This window comes from Solanum verrucosum, unplaced genomic scaffold (genome assembly GCF_900185275.1).
Source record: "Solanum verrucosum unplaced genomic scaffold, falcon-dt-bn FXZP01000281.1, whole genome shotgun sequence".
In the NCBI taxonomy this organism is placed as follows: Eukaryota; Viridiplantae; Streptophyta; class Magnoliopsida; order Solanales; family Solanaceae; genus Solanum; species Solanum verrucosum.
Genome location: NW_026020554.1, coordinates 772,339 through 791,261, shown reverse-complemented (window position 1 = coordinate 791,261; position 18,923 = coordinate 772,339). Strand labels below are relative to the sequence as shown.

At 33.6% G+C, this 18,923-nt stretch overlaps 2 protein-coding genes across 2 annotated transcripts; both read right to left on the bottom strand.

Moving 5' to 3' along the window:
* Nucleotides 1-205: 205 nt before the first annotated feature.
* Nucleotides 206-7,351, bottom strand: LOC125810045 (uncharacterized). Its single transcript, XM_049489561.1, has 12 exons — nt 7,008-7,351; nt 4,537-4,621; nt 3,414-3,544; nt 3,221-3,323; nt 2,976-2,990; nt 2,406-2,551; nt 2,069-2,264; nt 1,926-2,000; nt 1,588-1,704; nt 1,223-1,267; nt 979-1,077; nt 206-530 (listed from the first exon to the last, which is right to left on the bottom strand). Exons 1-12 carry the CDS (start codon nt 7,322-7,324, stop codon nt 510-512), a joined length of 1,350 nt encoding a protein of 449 aa, XP_049345518.1. The 5' UTR covers nt 7,325-7,351; the 3' UTR covers nt 206-509.
* Nucleotides 7,352-13,213: 5,862 nt separating this feature from the next.
* Nucleotides 13,214-17,591, bottom strand: LOC125810049 (triose phosphate/phosphate translocator, chloroplastic). Its single transcript, XM_049489565.1, has 12 exons — nt 17,223-17,591; nt 17,080-17,142; nt 16,592-16,657; nt 16,363-16,441; nt 15,655-15,775; nt 15,473-15,568; nt 14,853-14,965; nt 14,692-14,769; nt 14,471-14,587; nt 14,212-14,311; nt 14,027-14,127; nt 13,214-13,454 (listed from the first exon to the last, which is right to left on the bottom strand). The coding sequence occupies exons 1-12, from the start codon at nt 17,516-17,518 to the stop codon at nt 13,437-13,439; spliced, it is 1,248 nt and encodes a 415-aa protein (XP_049345522.1). The 5' UTR covers nt 17,519-17,591; the 3' UTR covers nt 13,214-13,436.
* Nucleotides 17,592-18,923: the final 1,332 nt, after the last annotated feature.

Sequence of the window (18,923 nt, the reverse complement as noted above, 5' to 3'; positions counted from 1 at the left end):
ATTTAAAGATTTTAGTACTACAAAAACAGTTTATCTTGACCAATCTTTCAACAAATTTTTTCAAGTGTCTTGTGGGAAACTCTTAACCATTCTCAAGTCTCAAACCTCTCTTCATGAATTTAGCCTAAACATAAGGGAGTTAGAAAAAAAGCTAATTAACACAGAAAATATGAGCTTTCCCAATATTGTAGCACAATTGGTAGAGGAGGAAAGGCACAAAACTATACTGAGAAAATAACATGTGCATAATTAGTGTACACTGTCGATCGATCGAGAAAAACACAAGTTAATAGTTTGAAGATCTTCTGGATGAATGCCAAGATACATTGAGGCTATTGAACAGGCAAGTACCCTCTTGTTGTTTGGCATTTAGAGAATCCCTTTAACAAGGAACTGTCTAGATCTTAACTGTGATGTTCCGAGCTGTAAAAGTTCTCGATCAAAGGTAACTCCAATCTTCAAGCAGATCAGTGTCCCTATTACTTTGCAACCACGTCTGGCTCAAGTACCTACTGTGAATCGACAAATACCTGTAGTTGATGCAGAATAAAATTATATGCACTTATTCCTCCTTAACACAATGTTAAAACAAAACGGTAAATGAAAACTGTAATGATAAGACATTCAACATTTTCTATACTTTTTCGAACATGATGTAACCAGTGAGTTCTATTTTGGGCTGCTGATTTTGGAATGCCAAGAGAAGGATGAATAGTTAAGGGTGTGCCCATTGATCAATTTGAGTTTCATACTTGGTGTTTTAGGAACACTAGTTGCCAGCAGACAACATGTTCTTGTCAATACCATGTGGCAATGAGAGTAGACAGTGGTCTGGATCTATACTGAAGGTAGGTCGACAATGTGTGGGACAATCATGTGTTAGAAGGGTGCAACCACATTCGACTATAAGAAAAGGTGTAATAGAAAGGGAATGAAATTGAAAAGAAGCATTCAACTGTTCTGTAAGCTGAAACTCACCTCCAACTCCAGTAAAGAATCATATGTTTTCTTCTCACGCGTGTCAAACACTGTAATGCCTGTGATTTTCTGTACCCCATGCTTCACAGCAATCAGATTCTACATGGGAAAGTGCACCAAAAATCAATTTTATGATGCAAGGAAATAACTGAATGATCAAATAAATGACTGAAAGATATATCCGATAAAAAAAATAGCAGTTGAGCTATCCATTTTACAAGAATAAATAGAGGATTATCCTCACCAACTCGAATTCTGAAGAGCTAAATGCTTCCACCTGTGCCAAATGCTGCAACCAAGAGAAGTTTAGAATAGACAAGAAAAAGATGCAGATGCAACCATATGCCAACTGTAAAGAGAAAAAATCAGATGAAATTAGACTCGAAGATGAAGTAAAAATTCTGATAGAGAATTGAACTTGTACATCAAAGTGCAAAATTAACATTATGACAACCACAGTGCTGAGCATGAGAGTCCGACAATTAGAAACAGAACGAAATGCATGCACCAAACAAGAACTTCAACAAAAAGAAAGTAATTTCATTAGATCATCAAATGAGAGAGGATAAAGCTAATCAGGATAGTGCAGAAGCCATTTCAGTGTCTCACCATTGTTAGAAGACCATTAACCATGATAGCCTTCTCATCAAGTGAGTCACTTTGTGACACCCAAACTTCAAAAGGGCCCAGCACCCTGTCTGTCTGGTTTGCAAGATTCAGACGTACCTACAGAGGCGCCCACAAAGACATCGGAATTCATGACAGACCAATCACAAGCAGAATATGAAAACTAGCAAATGCAACTCACATGAACAAACTTTCTCACTCATTCCATAGATAAAAGGACTCTCGTAATAATCCCCAAAACACTAGTTTCAAACAGCAGTCAGCACTGTATAAGGAGAAATGGACTACTATTACTTTTTTAGACATAAACTCAGTCTTACCACGAAAGGTTTCTCCAGCATGATAATTGATGGCACTTCCACCGCTCTTAGCTCAATGTCTTTTTGAGCAATGGGCTGCAAGGTGTGAAACAAATACCTTAGGAGTGCATCAAAACTTCAATATTAGAAATCACTTCACTTACACTTCCAAGAATTTGTTGTGTCTGAAGGCGTCCGGGTTCACCCAAATTTGTACGCCAAGTTATCTGGAGTTTTCCCAAGACATTACTTCCCTCCACCTTCGGCAGTGGAGAGCCATCTGATGATAACTTCAATTGGTAGAGGAAATTATGGATCCCGCCCCCAGATCTTAAGAGAATAGGAGGCTTAAATACATCACTGGCAGATCAAATAGATCAGCAAAGTTTAGTCAAGGGAACAAAGATGACTGCTAAAATTAATTGGTAAACATGTCAAAATTTTAAACCAAAAAAAATGTTGCAATTCCCATGGTACAAGAGAGAATATCTATCAGTCAACCTCATTGGTTGTTTGCTCTCTGGATGGTGATCAACACCTCTTAGTATTGTAGCATTCCAATTCTGAGCTGGCTCAAAATCAACTTGGTCCATATAGAGATTAGATTTTGTATGATTCTCTATGCTAGCCTCCAAAAAAGTGGTTTCCTGGGATAGGAAAAAGGGTTTAGTGTCATGAACAGAAAAAGTATGAGAAATGCAGAAGCTGAGATCACTGCTTCTTGGTAAATGATTCTCAAGAGTCAAGATGGTTTGTACTGTTAAAATCAAATGTGATCTCACATGATCCTTTTAGCCATAAAAAGCTGCCAAGATGAGTTGATATAACTGACATTACATATAAGAAAATGATATCTAGGGGTCGCAATATGCAGATATTCCAAAGTGGCAAGTCAGATGTAGTATGCTGAATGTAACCACAAATTGGCCTTAACTGACACATCCCAACCAATGAAATTGAAATACTGAATACAAAAACTGAATTTTCTTGACCCATTTTCTTTAGAATTTCAACATGAGAGTATGAATGCCAGATCATGAACTTACACTCAATGAGCTTGAACCAACCTACCTTAACAACGCGGACCTGCAGAAACAAACTAGCAGTTATTATCTTGAAAAAGTATGAACAGACTTGAGAAATAATAAAGATACCAAATATGAAATATATTAAAACAGCAGCAAAAAAAGTAAAAAGTAAAAACTGTTCCTTTTTTTTAAGACAAAAAGTAAAAACTGTTCCTTATACATTGAAAATAAAGCATATATAATCATGTCACATTAACCATGCAAACAGCTTGGATTTTTTTGATGTACCTTTGTTCTAACAGAAAGTGGATTCGCAACCATAAATTTGAAATATTGTGGAAGATATTTCCGCTCACCATCGTTGTCATTATAAAGAGCAGTGCAGACCAACCTAGAAAATGAAGTAATTGGATAAGTAAACTATCATATTGATAGAAAGTTACTATCAACATAGAACGCCAATTTTTATGATGAATCTTACGTGTGTGCACCAAGTTCTTTCACATCATGTTCCACAATGAAGTCATATCTACCTCCAGCACGTATTGATTCAACAGGTGATTTAGAAGTATCTAAAAGAAGTATCCTCTGCCTCTCTGTTTGGATTTCAGCCTGTAGAAAATTAAATATCACTTCTATAAAGTGGTTCTTACAGTCAAGGACTCCAATTCCAAAGGTATGACAGTTTCTAGCTCATCCAACTTTGATGATTTATGAGAAATAAGATATATGAAAAGTAAGATCCCAGTATTAACTTGACTCACAATCAGAGATTCTTGAGGTCCAAATCGGCAGATCTTATCTCACCTTTTTTTGACTTAACAATTCCTAAGCCTTTTATATTCACTTGACAATTACCTATGAAGCGCTTTAAGCTAGACACATTGTAGCAAAATGATAGCATATCCACTAACAGAAACTGAAGCTTCATAATCGATGCTTAAGAGACATTCCAATGTTCATACACTCACAACATAAGACTCAATTGTGAGCATTGATCTAATTCATTTTCTTCAGTGTAAGATACATCCGGAACATACTTTCCAAATAAATGAAATTTTAACTAATGGCTTTTTATAAAGAACTTAGTTTAGCCACAAATGATCAATCAAGAGCATAAAGGTCACGGCTTATACAAAATGCCATAGCATGTTTCGTCTATATATCTACTCTGTCAAGAATGTCCTCTGTGTGTGCTTATTTCTAACTATGCAAATGTGACCCTAAGACCAGAAGATTGCTATCACATTGCTGTTCTCTATTTACTATTTTTCCCATGAAAGTTTCCATACCAGAAGCACACGCTTCTTGTAAGACGGTTCACTAAGTTTAAAAAAAAAAACTACTCCTATGGTTTTATTTGTGTTTTTTTTAACAGTTGGTAATATTGGTAAAATGCACAAAGTAACTCAAACAGAGTAAAACCACAAGCTTCATTTAAGACTTCCGAGAGAGCAGGAATTCAGCCGTGCCACCTGACAAATTTTATGACCTCAGTTGAAATTGTAAGAGAATCTTGCTTATCTACAGGTTGAATACATTCATAGAATCTCTAGCACTATTTACAGTAGCTCCTTATGTAATCAGCGAAGCAAGCAAATCACCTTGATGGTAACATCTCTAACTTCAAAATTGGAGCTGTTATTTATGCTTATATAGCTGCAGAACGTCTCTCCCAAATATATTGCCCTGCAGATCATAAATTGAAAACAGGAAAAGAGCAATAATTAATCACAACAAATCCAGCATATAAGCAGTGATTGCACATCTCCCATTATTTCTTGTTCGAATATATGTAGAAAATTTAAACAAAATTTTTGATAATATATACTCCATTTCAAAAAGAATAACGGATATCAGAGTACAAAGGCTCAAACCATTCAATCTCATTGCAATTTGAACATCACTTCTTTCAAATTTTAAAAATGAAATGTCCACATTTAAAAACTACATAAACAATAGTAATACTATTCCCTCAGTTTCAAAAAGAATGACCTCCTTTCCTTTTTAATCTGTTTCAAAAAATATGACCTCTTTCTTTTTTTGGTAACATTTTAATTTCAGTTTTCCACGTGGCATGTTTAAGACCACAAGATTAAAGGGCAATTTTGTACATTTTACATAACTTTAATTTAGGACCACAAAATTCAAAAGTCTTCTTTACTTTTTTAAACTCCGTGCCAAGTCAAACTAGACCATTCTTTGTGAAACGGAGGGAGTATAAGTTTCAACTTTTGTAATTTTAAATTATTACAAATTTACAAGAATCTATTGGACCTCCAAAAAGAAATACTACAACAACAACATACCCAGGGTGATCCCACAAGTGTTGGTGAGGAGGGTAGGATGTGTGCAGACCTTACCCCTACTTTTTGTGGGGGTAGAGAGGTTGTTTCCAATCGGCTCGAAAGAAAAGAGAAGAATTTGTAGCATGGTAACACAAAATATGACAACAAACTAACAAATACAAAGCAAATGAAGCAACAGATCGTAATACACATTGACGATAAGAAATTACACGATTACTAAATAATACTAGTAATAAGGAGAAGCGGAAAGGAGGCTTATTCCCCTTGTCTCTCTCACACGAAGTGCGACAACACTCGGCTACCTACAAACATTCTAGCCTAATCCTTGTCCTCTTTTCTATCTAGGGTCATGTCTGTAGTAAGTTGAAATTGCATCATGTTCTGTCTAATCACCTCCCCTTAGTTCTTCTTCGGCCTACCTCTACCTTTTCTAACTCATGTAATAGTCAGCCTCTCCCACTTCTTTACTGGCACATCCATGCACCTCCTCCTCACATGCCTAAACTACTTCAGCCTCATTCCCCTCATCTTATCCACCATGGGCCCCACTCCCACCTTACCATGTATAACTTCATTCTTAATCATATCTCTCTTAATATGCCCACACATCTATTTGAGCATCCTCATCTCCACAACATTCATCCTTTGAATGTGGGCGTTCTTGGTTGGCCAAGACTCTGCCCCATACAACAATTGTGGTCCAACCGCCACTCGGTAGAATTGACCTTTAAGCCTTAGCAACACATTCTTATTACATAGTACCCCAAATGTGAGCCTCCACTCCACCCACCCTCTATAATACGATGCGTGGCATAATAATTAATCTTCTCGTCTCCATGGATTATGGACCCAAGTAACTTGAAACTTCCTTTCTTGATTATGGATTTTGCATCGATCTTCAAACTGAACTTGCACTTCAGGCACTCAGTTTTAGTCCTACTCAATCTGAAACCTTTAGACTCTAAGGCCTGTCATCAGTCTTCTAGCCACTCGTTAACTCTACCGCGTGTCTCGTCAATCAATAGTATGTCCTCTGCAAATAGCATACACCATGACACCTACCTTTGAATATGTGGTGTCAATTCGTCGATCACTAAGGCAAATAAGAACGGACTAAGGGTTGATCCCTGGTGCAATCTCATCATGACTGAGAAGTAGTATACATTAAGAAGTGCACTTAAAAAATAACACTACTAAAACCAATTGAACTATCCAAATAGTAATAGCCTTCTAAATTACAATAAAAGTAGGTACTGCACATCTTAAGAAGTGCACTCACTGATTTTAAATCCAGATACAATGCAACAACGTTTTAGTTAGACAGAGAAAAATGAAGCTAACCCAAAGACTGATATCACAGTACAGGGCCAAACATCCAATTATATAGCAACTTGAACATCACTTCTTTCAATTTCTAAAAATTAAATGTCCACATTTTAAAACTGCATAAAAAGTAGCACTGTAAGTTACAATCATGTAACTAAAAATATTAACTACTCCTTATAGTATCTTACAAAAATAAGAAAGGAAGTAATGATTTTAAATCCAGATACTATGTGTAGCGACATTCACAAGAGCGTTTTCACTTTATTTCAAAAACCCAGCTTGGAGTTATTCCAAATTTGGAAAATTGCTCCAAACCTGTTTTTCAAATCCATCTTCGTAAATTAAAATGAAGTGTCCATCTATATTTGGAATCTATAGTCAAACCACTACTAAATCCAGAATACTAACATTTAAGATAGAGAAAGCAAAACGAAGCTAACCCAAAGGACTGAGGGAGCAGGAGGAGACCAGGGAGGCCAAGAGAATCAGATGGATGCTGAAGAAGGAATCTATTCCGGTAAGAGAGATCCGATGGATCAGCCGAGGTGGTACTACCGTCAGCGGCGGTGGCGGAGACGGTGTCAGCGAGGAGTCGAGGGAGATGAGAAGCGGCGACGGGATCATCGAAGAGATCTTCACCGAACAACAGATCGGAAGGGTCAAATCGGACCGGAATTTCGACGTGAAGCGAAGGACGGCAGAGTCTCATGACCCGAAAGGCCAGAGAGTGTGGACCTTGCGTACTGCTCATCTTCATTGTTGCTGATTTCTATAGGGAACTTTTGCTATGGAGTGGAAGGAAGGGAAGTTGAAGTATATCAAATCAATTTTGAAATGTTAATAAAAATGTTGCCCAAAAAAAAAAATTAAAAAAAATCACACTACAAAATTTTAAAAAATATATTTTTTTAAAAGTAGTTTGTGAAAAGAATTGTGATTATTTGGATGTTTAAACTTTAATGCAAGTATACCTGACTCTGATATAGTGTCTTTAAATTAGGCGTTGAAGTTTGATACAATGCCTTTAATTTATTCATTTATGAGTCAAAAAGTCATTGACATAGAAAACGAACAAGTGAGTTTTGTTGGTCATAAATGTTCGGATGATATGTGAGCTAGCTAGCGGCGCATGATAAATATCTAGATTAGTCCGTGGATTGTGATGGGTCATGTCGAGCTTTGTTTGAAGAACAAATTGTTGGGTGTATGTAAATGAAAGTCTCACATATAAAGTAGAAAAGAAAAGTAAGATATTTATAAAGTGTTAGATACTATTAATAACGTGAGACATTTTGAAAAATATTGTACATGTTTAACTTAAAAGAAAAAATATCACATTATATTAAGATTATCTTTGAATCGTTTTAACTAGCTCAACAACTAATAATGATTTGAGGAGATAAATATGAAGATGACTGAGTGATTGCGTGAAAAAAAATATATATTTTTACTCGTCTACTAACCAATTTACCATCTTTATACATAGCTTTGGATATACATACAAAAAGAAAATTAGTATGTCTTGATGATTAATGAATATTTGAATGGTGTGAGTAACAAACACACTAAAATCTTCCATACTAGATCATAAATAATCTTGATGATGAGGGTTGACCATCTATAACAAAAACAAAAAAATGCACCAATCCTTTTGGCCCTACCTTATGTCCTTGGCCAACTTTCTTCATCCCTCTTTTATTTCCTCACAATATGATGTTATCAATTGATTTTCATCTACAATTTTAGATCTACTAGTGATACGTTTGAGGGGAAGATTATTGGGTGTGTGAATAAAGTCCTATAGCGATAGTTGAAAAGAAAGAAAACTACATAAGAGGTGTAAAAATACTCTTAATGTTGTGAGTTTTTTTTTTTTTTTTTGAAAAATCATGCTAGTTTGACTTAAAATAACAATATTAAATTGTATAAAAAAGATCTTTTAGTTGTTTTAACTCAACAATTTTAGGATAGTGTATTCTAATGGAAATACAATTATTAAAATTTCCTTAATCTCTAGGTTATGAAATGATTATGGTTATCTAACACATATATATACGCACACACTCTCTCTCTCTAATTGAAAGATAGTCTATTACACAATCATGAATTGAATAGATTAGCTTGTGGTTGTGTTTTGTATCTCACAATTATATATACTTTTGCGTGCAATTTTGGAACACTAATTTAATTTTCTTAATTAACTAGAGGATCATGACTTGCTAGCTAGCAAATAAAAACCTAATATACGTACTTATAAATGAGTGAATTTCATTAAAAAAAAATTCAAGTCTTATTCAACTAATTATACTAGCACAAATGGAGTTAGAATTAGAAATATATGAGCTTGGGGTTCTAGTTCTTTTAAGTTACTAGGTTATAGATTAAGAATTTACACATATTGAATAAAAAGAAAAGACAAATATAGAATTGAACCAAAGCTATTAAGTTCGAGTATTTCAATCGTCAAGTTTATAAATTTTATTAGGTATATACATATACGTGTTGAATATATCAAGCTTTTCTTTATTTTCCTCCTACATGACTTAAGCGGAGGAGATAATAAACACAATTTCTATGAACCATTTCTTCTTTTCTTATAATTTATCCCTATATGAATTGGGTGGTCCTTAGTTTCTCAAACAATTTTTGAAATATAAGTTAGCCTGAAAGCTTTTCTTGGCATACATATATAATTATGAGAAAATTGTATGAAATAGCAAATTATTAATTCAAATTAAATGTTATAGCAATAGTTTCTCTTTTATTTGTAATTCACAGCAAACATTCTATGTTTTTTGCCATCCCATTTATATACCGAAATATACAAATAGACTGAAATATATAAATGCAAGACCCATTTGTATACTGAAATATACAAATGCAGGACACATTTATATACCGAAATATACAAATGCAGGACCCATTTGTATACCGAAACATACAAATGCAAGACCCATTTGTATACCAAAATATACAAAGACAAGACCCATTTGTATATCAAAATATACAAATGCAAGACCCATTTGTATAACGAAATATACAAATAGACCGGAATACATATTTTTTATGTATATGTATACCGAAATATACAGATTAATAGCCATAACAAACTTTATGTTTGCTATGGAGCGCAATTATACAAACTATAGTTATAGCAAACAAATATGATTTTTATGTTTGTTAAACCTAAAATTTACTCTTAATTATCCAAGTTGAAAATCATATCAAGGCAGAAAATAAAAATTTGTTTATGGAAAATAAGGGTGTACCAATTAACAATTGTCCGCACCTCGACTATCTCATGGTGTACTTGTTAGACACTATACTTTGCATAAGCACATGTACCAATTAACTTTGCTATATCCTAGCAACACATATTCTCAATAACTTTATCTATCAAAATTCAAAGGTTAGACGATAGAAAGAAAACATCTATCATTTTTGTTTGTATTAAATTTAAATCTTGATTTCTCATGATTTTTATCGTATTTTACGACTGTTAGATCAAATTAAGTATCAAAGAAAATAATATTTATGTTGTACCAACACTGTCCACGTGGAACCGCGTTGATAGCAACTATTTTTCACAAGCATAATATCACATTATACAAACTTACATATCAAAATTTTACCTTTAATAGCATCAACATCACCGACCATTCTTCATTTTGTAGAAAATAATGGTACTAAAGAGACTAAACTACAAACATGTGGGGCTACAAATAGAATTATGAGACTCAAGGGACGGTGGTTAATATCTTCTTCGTCGGTGTTTGTTTGAACCCCACAATTTTCTATTAATTGCTTATTGGCCCCATTACTATTTCAATAGACTCCATATGTTAAAGCATGGACGGTTTGTAATTTTGTATAATAAATTTAGCATATGGAAGATTTATTTCGACTCATTCTTACCTAACGAATGGACCCCACCATCGACGGTTCACATTTTTCTAAGTTTTTCTAGACATAATGATAAAGTCAGAAATTTCATTAAAAGTATTTAAAGCATTTGAGATTTGAGGTCAGGGGAAGCAATGCTTATTTACATTTGAGTGTTTATGTTTATGCACACTATAAATTTCTTGATGATCATCGATTAGAAATTAAGTATAAATAGTAATTAACATACTGTCATTGACTAAAATTCATAGTTAGTGTAACAAAATGTGCACATTATTTCTATATATATATATATAGAAAGGTGAACAAATCAATCTATGATTATTTATGATCTGCTCAATCATTTTCGGTTTAAACAAGTTAATGATTCATTTATTTTATTAATTCAATTTATTTTGACCAACTTAATTCAACTCACTTAAAAAGTTTGCTGATATGTAATTCAGATTGATCAGTGTGAAATTTTGTCTAAATATTTTTAAAAAGAGATTTTTTTTTGTTTATTTAATATGTTATACATATAGTCATAATATAAAAAAAATGTTTTATATATTAGATACTCAAACAAACAATTTCTTTTTATAAATTATTAAAAATTGAGTGAATTGAATTAGGACTCGATTTTTACTCAATTTCAATCCAACAAAAAAAAAATTGTGAATTTGAAGGAGAGTCAATGACTCACTCGCTATTTTGATATTTCCAATTTCAACTCAATCCACCTATTTAACATCTATACCGTATATATATATAACTTAAATTCATTAAAAAAAATCCATATAAGACCTTGTCCTTTACCACCTCCATTCATATTGTATTTTCACCTCAACACACCATTTCTCCCAAGCAAAAACACAACAGTTCTCATTTTCTTCATATTCACATCTCTTTTTGCACCAAAATCTATCTATAGGCTAGAGTAACACTAAATCATTTTCACATCATCAATATATATATTTTTTTGATAATTTGGTCATGAAAACTACTAAACCAACAAAGCCCTTAAAGTGTCCAAGATGTGAATCAACAAATACCAAATTTTGTTACTACAACAATTACAACAAGTCACAACCTCGCTATTTATGTAAAGGTTGTAAAAGGTATTGGACTCAAGGTGGCCTCCTCCGTAACCTACCCATCGGCGGGGGTCAGAAAAACAAGCTCAAGATCACATCAACAAGTAGGGATGACAATAGAGCGGGACATGGAGAATGCAAAGTGAGTTTGACCTTAAGTAGCCCTAAAATTTTCAACCTACCCTGTCCTGCACCGACAACAAGTGACATCACAAGGGAAAAGAGTAGTACTTCTCAACCATATGATACAAATATTCCATTTTCAATTCCCACTTCTACTACATCTTCAAATATTTATAATTACATGGAAAATCTTGATAGTAACATGGAGGAGGAGTCAACTACTACATGGCAAGGTCCAATTAGAAGTAGTGTCATGAATAATTTATCAAATTATTGGAATTGGGAAGATATCGAGGCATTGATTTCAGCTGATGATTTTAAAAACGAGTTTGGACGATAAAACTGAACAAGATATGATTAATAAATATAATAGTCAAAGGCTTTATTATTGATAAGTAAAAGAATAATTCTTCAGTAGCCATGACAGATTTCATTACTTTTCTTCCGTCACACATTCAAAACTATGATAATTTGAATTTTAATATAGGAGAAAATGTTTGAAACCTCTTTCCATAAGGTAGAGGAGATTTGTAGTTAAGAGCTCCCTTCCTCACATAATTTGTTAAGTTTTGTACACCGATAATGTAAATATTCTTTTTATATTATCAAATTATCTAAACGATATCTACTAGTAAGCGTCTTTAAAAGTGAATTTGAACTTTTCAAAATTAGATATGTTATATGTTACAACATGTTTTAAAAAAAAGAGATAGTAATTATTTTTTACGCGATATATATTATACTTCAATTCTTTTTAGGTCAATTTGAGAGTTATGGGTTATTTATGCTTGCTCTTTTGTTCAAGGCCTGTTAATTGAGGAAGGGAAAATAATTACATAGGAGATAAAGGAAAGGAATTAATTACAAAATCGTCTAACATGTTTGATATAATGATAGATATTTTAAATTTCCTCTCAAAATCTTAGGGCTATTCCAAATGTAGACTTTAATTGAACCACCAGTTCAGATACAAGATACTATTATTATCATTTGGACAATTAAACATCCAATCCGTGATTGTAATGACTCAATTTCAAAAGTGAAGCTCTAGCAACTGAGCTAAATCCCACCAAGCCAAGTCGAAAATGCATGGAGTAGTTAGATGCTTCTTCTATTTTTTTCTCCAACGCAGATGGGTCATCCTGGATATGAACCAAATACCTCACCTTGAAGTAAGTCATCGCACCTACAATCCAACCAATTGGAAAAGAGTCAACATATTCCTTTTCAGGATATTAACTAGCACATTACCAAAATTGGTAAAAATAGGAGATTTGAATAGAAAAAATGTACACATCCAATGTTTACACCAAACTATATTAGTTTACTATGGTTAATGATATGTTTGAGACGAAAATGTGAATCAATATAACCATGATTATATTGTACTTATTCAGTCGGTGTAAATATCAAGTGCAAATAAGTTTTTCAACCGCCGATACACATGAAAATTCATTGTGTAGGCTGGCTGTTCAAGAGAAAATGGTGTATTAACATGATATGAAAATCTTCAGTCTAATGAATTCAAGATGTCTGGGAATGAAATATATAGAAGTTGGTACATTATTATTATTACAATAATCACAAGTATACAGAAATTAGCAGGCAATTGACCTTTGAATCAAAACAATTGACTCCAAACTAAACTACAGAACTCCAAGAAAAGCAGAGATTTCCCTTCTTCATCTTTATTTGGACAGGAAAAAATAGTGAAAAATCAACACAGAGTCCATCACAACCTTCTTCCTGATACGCGTTCCTTCATTTTCAGGCGGCTTTCTTTTGCTGCAAAAGAACAAGATCATAAGATGAACATCGGCATGAAGCAAATTATATCAGTTTTAGTAGATATTAGTAATTCGATATAGTTAAATCAATGCATGTGGCAATCTAGAATGGAGTTAAGGAAACAATCTTTGTGGCAAAGGTCGAGTAGTAGACGAGTGAAGTCCACAGTTCTAATAGATTTTCACACAAGTGGTAAAGATACATGAGACGGATACATGCACGATCACTATCACATAATGGTAAATAAGCTTGACAAGATAAACCACTAGTCATAAGGGGTCATTTGATAGTTGGTTTAGAGGTGAGTTATGCACGTATTAAATTCTGCATAAGCAGTACCACGTTTGATTACTGGTTAGGAGGCAAGTTTTCATGTATAAAATTAATATGATGTTTGATTTCCAGTTTAGAAATCCAGATAACTAATAACTGCATAACTCTAACCAACTATCAAACGACTATAAGTGTTTAACCAACAGCACATGCTTTCCTTTTAAGGTATATTCATTTTGATAAATTTGGAACAATAATTTTCTTGTTAAGGAATCAAAATTTCGTTTTGGACTCACCCTTTTCTCTTCTTCCATCTTGGCCTTAATGAAAGAGTAGATTGCAACTCCAGCAATTGCAATGCAGGTTCCAATACCGGTTTGTGTTGAAATTTTGTTACCTGCAACATATGTATACGTTTAAGTTTTCTCGTCATAACAACATGGCATTCTGCGGATATAACTTAGCAAAGATGGATACTTACCGAAGATAACAATTGAGAATCCAATCACAAACACACGTTTCAACACATTTCCAACCGCGTGTGTAAGAGGTGCCACCCTCTCAAGGGTGTTTGTGGCTACCTGGTTGTGTAAAGAAAAGTACAAATACAAGAAGATTAGCAATGCGGGAAATCTTGTAAAAAGGCCAATTATGCATGCAGTCACTTATTAATATGTTTACGAGGTTGAAGGTTTTTCACAGGTTTTCGTCAATCTAGCAGCATTTACTAACTGGTTTACCTGATTGTAGAGGTGATAAAACATTCCCACCCAAAAGAGATCTGTTATGAATTTTGTTAGACCAACTTTAGCAATGGCATCGTTGAATCCATGTTGGAGCAATTGAGGTCCCTCAATCTGTAACATTGTCAGAATGAAAAGTATATAATGAGGAAGAAGTAGATTTACAAGAAAAAGAGTGAAAAGAAGAGAAAGTGACATGCTGATGTTATCCGACTCACAAAAATGGCAGGCGGGAGGCAAAAGATAAGAGCAATGATGGATATGTAGGCATACACGTTAGTACTATCCATATCAGTCTGCAAAAGAAGCATTCATCAGAAAAATTGCCTTAGATGGATTGAATGTTTTAATACTCGGATTAGTTTTACATAGAGTATACCATAGCTTTCTTCGAGTATATACTCCTGTATGTGAAGGAGATGTTAGAAATCATAGCACTAGTGAAGCCCAACCAATTGAAAGATAGCTCAGTCAATGAAGCCATCGACACACCTGCACATCCAGTTGAAAGATAAATAACAACACGTTAATTACCTCTTGCATATAAGGATTTAAAATCTTACCCCTTTACAACAAACAACAACATATATACTTGGTGTAATCCAATAAGTGGGGTCTGAGGAGGGTAAAATGTATGTAGTAGACCTTACCCTCGGCTCAAAAGGTGAAGTTATTCAGGAAAGGGTTGCAGTAAGAAAAAGAAATGACGACAAAATGTCAAGCTACAGAGCAAAATGGAGCAACAGCTAGCAAAAAACATCGAAGAAAAAGAAACTATGCGATTACTAAATAAAGACACGAGGATATGAGGCCCCAGCCTCATCCACCTAACAGACGACCACACAACTTTCCCCTTTCTTTAAATAAAATGTAAGAATCTACAATTTTTATTTATCAGACTGAAACTGATTTTTCAGGCTATTTCCTCATTTCAAAATAATAAGAAGGTGTTTATCGCTACAACCCGAGTGGAACAAGACAGAGAAGAACAGAGCTAACCAAGGACAACTGGAGCAAGTGACAGCCATAGTGCTAAAGGTATTTGTTGTCCAAGAATGAACTGAGACGCAGCTGCATTGAAGAAAGGCTCCAGAGCTGTACAAAGAAAAAGAAACAGACTTAGACTTTGAATATGGATTATATAACGCAAAACTTTTCTGCAGCGATAGGTGGAATGCGACCTTTGACTGTGTGAGTGAATGAGACAGCAACTGCAGCAAACGAGACATTGCTGGTAACATGGCCAAGCGCATGACAGAAGGCAACAGGGGTGAGCAGCTTCAGTTGTGTTGAATCAATAGGCTACAAAGAGACATCGAAACTCACAGAAAATCAGAAAGTTGCAGTCTTGTGAAAATAAACGAATTAGTTGAGGAAAATGTGTTTTTTTAAACCTAAAACAATGTTACACAATCGATACCTTAATCTTGTTCTATAGTTTTATTAATGTGGTGATTTATACATGACAATGATGAACCAAGAATCAAAATGTGTGTTCCACATTTAGAATTTTACTTTCTTATGGCCATCGATCATCGTCTTTCACAGTCAAACTCAAATCAAATTGGAGATCTCCAGTATTTTTATCTCCAGAAGGAAGTACATATTGAAAAATCAATCACAAGTCACTCGAGGAACTAATTTTCTTATCATACTACGGATTTAAACTTATATACAATGAGAGTGTAAACATTTTTACACTAACAACATATTTAGCAAGTAACTTACCTTATTTGCCACATTACTAATCTCATTTCTTTATGAGCATCGTTTACGGATATTTATCATTAACGTGACTCTAAAGTTTATTTTACACTGTCAACGTATATAAGTAACTCGGAAGACATTTGATTGAGAAGAAAAATCACATGAATTAAAAAAACACTTACAGCTCTTTTTGGGAGGCCTACAGTCCAGCTCACCAAGCAATATACCACCCCAACAGCCAAATGTATAACAGAAACAAAACTGCATATATAATACAAAATTTATTACAATAATTATTATTAAGAAAAAAAACAAAAGGATAAAATATTTTAAAAAAGGTTCCTTATATTACAATCAAATATTGATTACACCATAGAAAACAAAACAAAAAAATCACATTGGAATACGTACTAAGGATAAGGAAAGTAATTGTAGATCTTCTTGTTGAGGATATTGAATATCACATTCAGAAAATACCTACAAAAAAAAAGGTCAAATTAGTCATTTCATCACCAAAACTGTTTAACAGTTAAATAAAAAAATTAAAATACTAACGGGTAGTTTGGCAGCTGAATAAGAACTAAGATATTCATATATATTAAATTCAGCATAAATAATACTCCTCATGTTTGGTAACTGTTTTACTATGTATAAAATTCAACATAACTAATACGATGTCAGTTTGCAATTCAAAAACCAATATAATGCATACATGAAATAAGTTAATGAAGAAATCTATATATTAATTTATACAAGATAACAAATGAAATAACTTATAAATTTCTGTATAACTAATTCCTACCTAAAATAATACGAAGATTATTTCTTAACTAATCTTTATATTATTAATACCTACGTAACTTTAACCAGCTACGAAAGGATAAGTTGTCGAGACATACCACATGAAGAAGAAAAACCCGGTAGTCAGAGTAGCTTTGTTGAAAAACCCGACTTTAGCATCCCTGGGCGAAGAAAAACAAAGCGGGTCGAAACTCAAATTAAACTATATGTCAATAAGTAAGAAATTGAAAATGGACCTTACCCGGAGGAATCGCTGCTTCCGGCGGAAGAAGAAGCCGCAGCGGAGCACGGCTTAATGGATTCCCTTTTTGGTGAAGTTTCGAGAAGAATAGCCGGACGTAATTGTCGCCCCCAAATCAAATTGGGGCCGGCAATTAGAGGTCCGACTGGTTTTGCCGTAACAGCACCAGCAGGGAAGTCCCTGTTGATGCCGCATGTGGCGGCAGTGGTGAACTTCATCACTGCCGCCGGCTTCCGGAGAAGTGGGAGACCGCCGCGAATGGCGGTGGCGCCACCAGTCAATACGCGAGACTCCATTGGCAGTGAGAGCGAAGGGAGAGAAAATAGTGACTTGTGAACAGAGAAGTACAGTGAACAGAGAAGTTTGTAAGAGAAGAAGAGCTGTTAAAAATGGAGGGGGTGTTTTTTCAGGTGACGAATGAACGGTTCGTATTATTTCGATTTATTTGTCTTCTTCCTAAAATATCCTAATAGTATTTCACAATATTTATTTACTTTTTTTTTACGGAATATTATAACCACATGATCTTTGTTTCAAATTATGTCACATCTTATTACTCCCTATAATATAATTTTTTTTAAAAAGTGAAGTATTGAAAGCATTTTAAAATTTGACGTGAATTATTAATTTCATCCTTAAATTATTGATAACTTTAAAAACACCATTTTATTTAACTAACTGAACTTAAATACACTCCTAAAATCTCGTTAAATTTAGGAATGTTTTCAACACTTCTCTTGATTTTTTATTACTAGTCTCATGCAAGAGTTTGACATCACTTGTTATGTTATGTGGCAGATCAGGAGTGTATTGAAGGTGTATTTAAATCTAATTAGTCAAGTACATGAGTGTTTTTAAGGCTATCAATAGTTCGGAGATGAAACTAATAATTTGCGGTAAGTTCATTGGAGTTTTCAATACGTCTCGCTTTTAAAATGCGTTATCTAATTAATTTTAAGACATTTTTTAGTATAAGAGAAACTTTAAGATTACGTATTTTTTTAATTATAAAAAGTAAATTTTTATTTTACAACAATAGCATAATCATTGAAATTTTACAAGTGAAATCTGAAGAGAATGATATATATGCAGAGCTTATCTTTATTTTGTGAGTATAGTAGAGAGTTGTTTCAAATAGATTTTCGATCCAAGTAAATAATGATATTATTTTTAGATAAGTTGAATAAAATTATGTTGTATAAATTGAGATGTTTAGAGCATAGACTAGTTGATGAAGATTAGTGGTTTTTGAAGTTTTAAAATAAGTTTTCCATTTTCATCTATGTATTTTAATTTCGTCTCAATTTCTAATATTTTGAGGATTGCCAATATATACCAAATCCAACTAATGATGCTATCATATGTTAGTTTATAATTAAGCATTTAATTAGGCTTTAATTTGAGCTTAATATGTAGCAAATTAATTAGGCATCACAAAAATATGGTGGTGAATTATTTAACCATATTTACTACAATATGAATTAATTAATCAAGTTCCCATTAATCAATTAGTAAGGGGTTGTTTGGTTATGAGACAAGTCACGCAAGAATAAGTATAATGCTAGTAATTACAATAATTACGCAGATTAGTAATGTAAAAACTATAATATAAGAATTAGTATAATATATAGATCAATATCCTTAGTTATGATTTTTCCCCCCCTTCTTTTTAGGTTGACTTCATTATCACAGGGATTAGGG